This window comes from Octopus bimaculoides, chromosome 3 (genome assembly GCF_001194135.2).
Source record: "Octopus bimaculoides isolate UCB-OBI-ISO-001 chromosome 3, ASM119413v2, whole genome shotgun sequence".
In the NCBI taxonomy this organism is placed as follows: Eukaryota; Metazoa; Mollusca; class Cephalopoda; order Octopoda; family Octopodidae; genus Octopus; species Octopus bimaculoides.
In genome coordinates, this window is record NC_068983.1 from 60,601,203 (window position 1) to 60,604,720 (window position 3,518).

General features: G+C 33.7%; 1 protein-coding gene across 1 annotated transcript in view; it reads right to left on the reverse strand.

Annotated features, from left to right (window-relative positions):
• Positions 1 to 354: 354 nt before the first annotated feature.
• LOC106869620 (splicing factor 3B subunit 2) overlaps positions 355 to 3,518 on the reverse strand; it is a 30,515-nt gene continuing 27,351 nt past the window's right edge. The window contains exons 21-23 of the mRNA XM_014915428.2: positions 2,995 to 3,193; positions 1,325 to 1,525; positions 355 to 511 (exon numbers count right to left, since the gene is read on the reverse strand). Of these exons, the coding sequence (XP_014770914.1) occupies positions 449 to 511; positions 1,325 to 1,525; positions 2,995 to 3,193 (463 nt within the window). The 3' untranslated portion in view covers positions 355 to 448. The remainder of the gene's footprint in view (positions 512 to 1,324; positions 1,526 to 2,994; positions 3,194 to 3,518) is intronic.

Sequence of the window (3,518 nt, forward strand, 5' to 3'; positions counted from 1 at the left end):
ATAGAGGACGTAGAAGTGAATGTGAGAAGTCTTGTGATGAAGCAGCTAAGGAATACTGCCAGAGGAAGAAATGCTGCTAAGCATTTTGTCAGGCATGCCAACCGTTCTGCCAGAGTACTAGAAAGGACTAAATATGTATGAAAGGTATGAATTTTGAAGATTCTATAGAGAAAGAATGGCAGTATGAGTTTCTGTAGATATTTTCTTTGCCAGGATGTGGCTGATGGTAAAGCATCCAAACAACTGCATGCAATAAAGTGATAACCTTTATCTATAAGAAATAGTAAACATGGCAATTTAAAGCTAGTTTCAAAGTGGCTGCATTTTGAGAAATTAAACAATGAATATCAAAAATAATATTCTCATCACATTTATTTGTATACAATAACAAAAATATAATGGGGAAATGATGGACATAAAAAATACACAGGCGATTTGCGTCAAACACCTAGAACTTAAATTCTTTATATTTCTTGGCTTTTCCACTGTCTTGCTGCTGTCGTTTCCGTTTCTAAAAGTAACAAGGAAATTTTTTTTAGTATTTTCAGAATTTTACAAAGAAATCTCAAAAATTACATACATATATTGGCAATTTGCAAGTGAACAATCTTAATGTAATTCTAATATTTTCCATCTTATCTTACTATTAGACCTTCTGGGAATTATCCCACTGCTTCAATTATTTACCTCCATAAGATTAAAACTATAATCAAAGTACTGTATTTTAACATGTAATAAAGAACTTGTTTTTGTCAAAAATTAGGTTAAAAAAATACGGGAGTTTTTTTATACATGGATAGTATTATAATCCCTTACAAAACCTTTTTTTTCCAAATTCTAAGCCCCCAAAATTAGGGGGTTCCTTATACATGTTAAAATATGGTACTTGTGACTTAGAACCAGTCAATCTGAACATAATTTGAAAGCCTGTATGATTTGATCTTGTGGTGGTGCCACAAAAAAGCACCTGTGCTGGTATCACATAAAAAGAACATGCATACTGGTGCCACATAAAAAGCATGGTGCTGGTGCCACATAAAAAGCCCCCATGCTGGTTCCATGTAAAAAGCTCCCAGTAGACCCTGTAAAATGGCTGGCATTAGGAAGGGCATCCAGCTGTAGAAACCTTGTCAAAACAGACAATTGTAGCCTGGTGCAGCTCTCCGGCAAGCCAACTCTGCTCTAACTGTCCAACCCATGCCAGAATGGAAAACGAATGTTAAATGATGATGATGATGATAAAATTTGACAATTCTAAACTGAATTTTTTCTTCCTTTTAAGAATTTTTTTAATTATCGAGAAAATGAAGATGTTGATTCTTACCCTTTGTTTGGCAGCATGTTCAGCAACCATGTCTGTCAAATCTTCCTTTTCTAACTGAGACTGTTGTTCACGCATGGTTTGCTCGTACTTGGCTTGCATTGCTGCACTGTCCATATCCAATTCTTCGGGATTCAAAGCAACTTCAATTGCTTCAGTTCCTCCTTTTTCACCAAATCGTTTTTGAGTCGGCATTCCAGTTACCTAAACAATTTAAAAAGAAACAAAATTAGCGTCGACCGAATAAATGGGAATAATCACATCCATATTAAAGTTCTAACAAATACAAGCTCAACACTGCTCCCTGAACAGAGTGTAGTAGTTGTACCCAAGTACACCTTACTGTCAGAGGTAATAGATAATTTCTGGTGGAACAAATATTTTACAAATATTAACTCCATTGCAACATAAAACATATATTCAGAAAATTCTATTGTAGCTTCAGCTATCTTTGTGTGGATATGATTTAATTTTTCAGTTGAATGAGATGGTCTCTAGGATGTCATATATGTGTTTGACGATTTGAGAGTCTTCAGTCAGTAGAGCACAAGATTCTTAGACATTGTGCATCATGACTTAACAATATAATATACTAAAAAAATGTGATTCAAACATTAACTGCAATAAATATTTAACAAAACATTCAGTATTTAAACTGGTCATATCCAGCTCAAATATTCTTTCTGTTTCATGATCAAACTGACCAGACCCAACCTCTCACACCTATCCTACAATGCCATTCTAAAAATAAACAATCACATCATCAAAATCTTCAAGCTGTGAAATAATACATGATTAATTTAAAACAATACAATTAAATAACTGGTACTCTGTCGGTTATGATAAGGGTTCCAGTTGATCCAATCAATTAACATGAAATTAACGTGCAGGTGGCTGAGTGCTCCACAAATACAAGTACTCTTAATGAAGTTCTCAGGGAGATTCAGCATGGCACATCGAATGCGACAAGGCTGGCCCTTTGAAATACAGGTACAACTCAATTTTGCCAGGTGAATGGACTGGAGCAATGTGAAATAAAGTGTCTTGCTGAAAGATATAACACACTGCTGGGTATCGAACTCACAACCTTACAGTCATGAGCAGATACCCCAACCGCAAAGCCATGCACCTTCATGATTAAATAAACATAAAATTTGACTGAGAAGTCTGAATGCTAAAGAGTTAAGCAAGGTGAGGTTATTTATAACAAACTTTTAGTTTGACATGCATACATTTAATCCTTTCGTTACTGTATTTATTTTGAGATGCTCTGTGTTTCTTTCAATTAATTTAAATATAACAAAGAATTTAGTAAAATAACTTAGTTATCATTAAGCTAGTGTTAAGAACATAAACTGTGTCTAAAATTTTGTGGAAGATTTTAATTAAAAACTTATAAAAACAAGACATTTGTACTACAGAGCCAAAGGCAGTTTCAGCAAGATTGGTATCAAAGGGGTTAAAAATATCTTGGTGACTTTAACCCTTTTGTTACTATATTTCTGTTGGGATGCTCTGTGTTTCTTTCAATTAATTTTAAATATAACAAAGAATTTAGTAAAATGAAAACAAGACATTTGTACTACAGAGCCAGAAGTGGTTGGTAACGAAAGGGTTAAAGAGCAGTCCATAGTTGTTGCTATTATGAGAATAATCCTAATACTTATACATACAGCAGACATATCATATATGTGAGCTGATCCCATCATATTTGCTCCAACATTTGTTTTCTTCTCTGGCAGAATTGTATAAAGAGCTGGTGTATCACCACCTTGGTCTATTGCATCTTCTATACGTTTCTTCCTCAGTTCTATCATGTCAGGTGTTTCTACTCCCATCGGAACTGATGTTATTCCACTCGGTGTAACCAACCTGAAATAAATATAGTGATTAATTACTTGAGATTGTGTTCATTAGTGTTTTATATTTCCATCAATTTTTTTTTTTTTAAACTGGTTTACATTCAATGTACAATGCTAGAAAATAACAGAAATATCTACAGATCCAAACCATTATGTGAATTTTAATGGAAGTTTAATTTGCTGCCAAACGCCAAGAACCTGACTGTAAATTTGGAATACTCCCAATTTTTACTTATGAACTTCATATTATAACAATTGCAAGTTTTAGATTCAATTCTTTTACCAAGCATTCTTGATATCTTTTTTTTTTTTTTTTTACTCCCTGACCCAGTTTT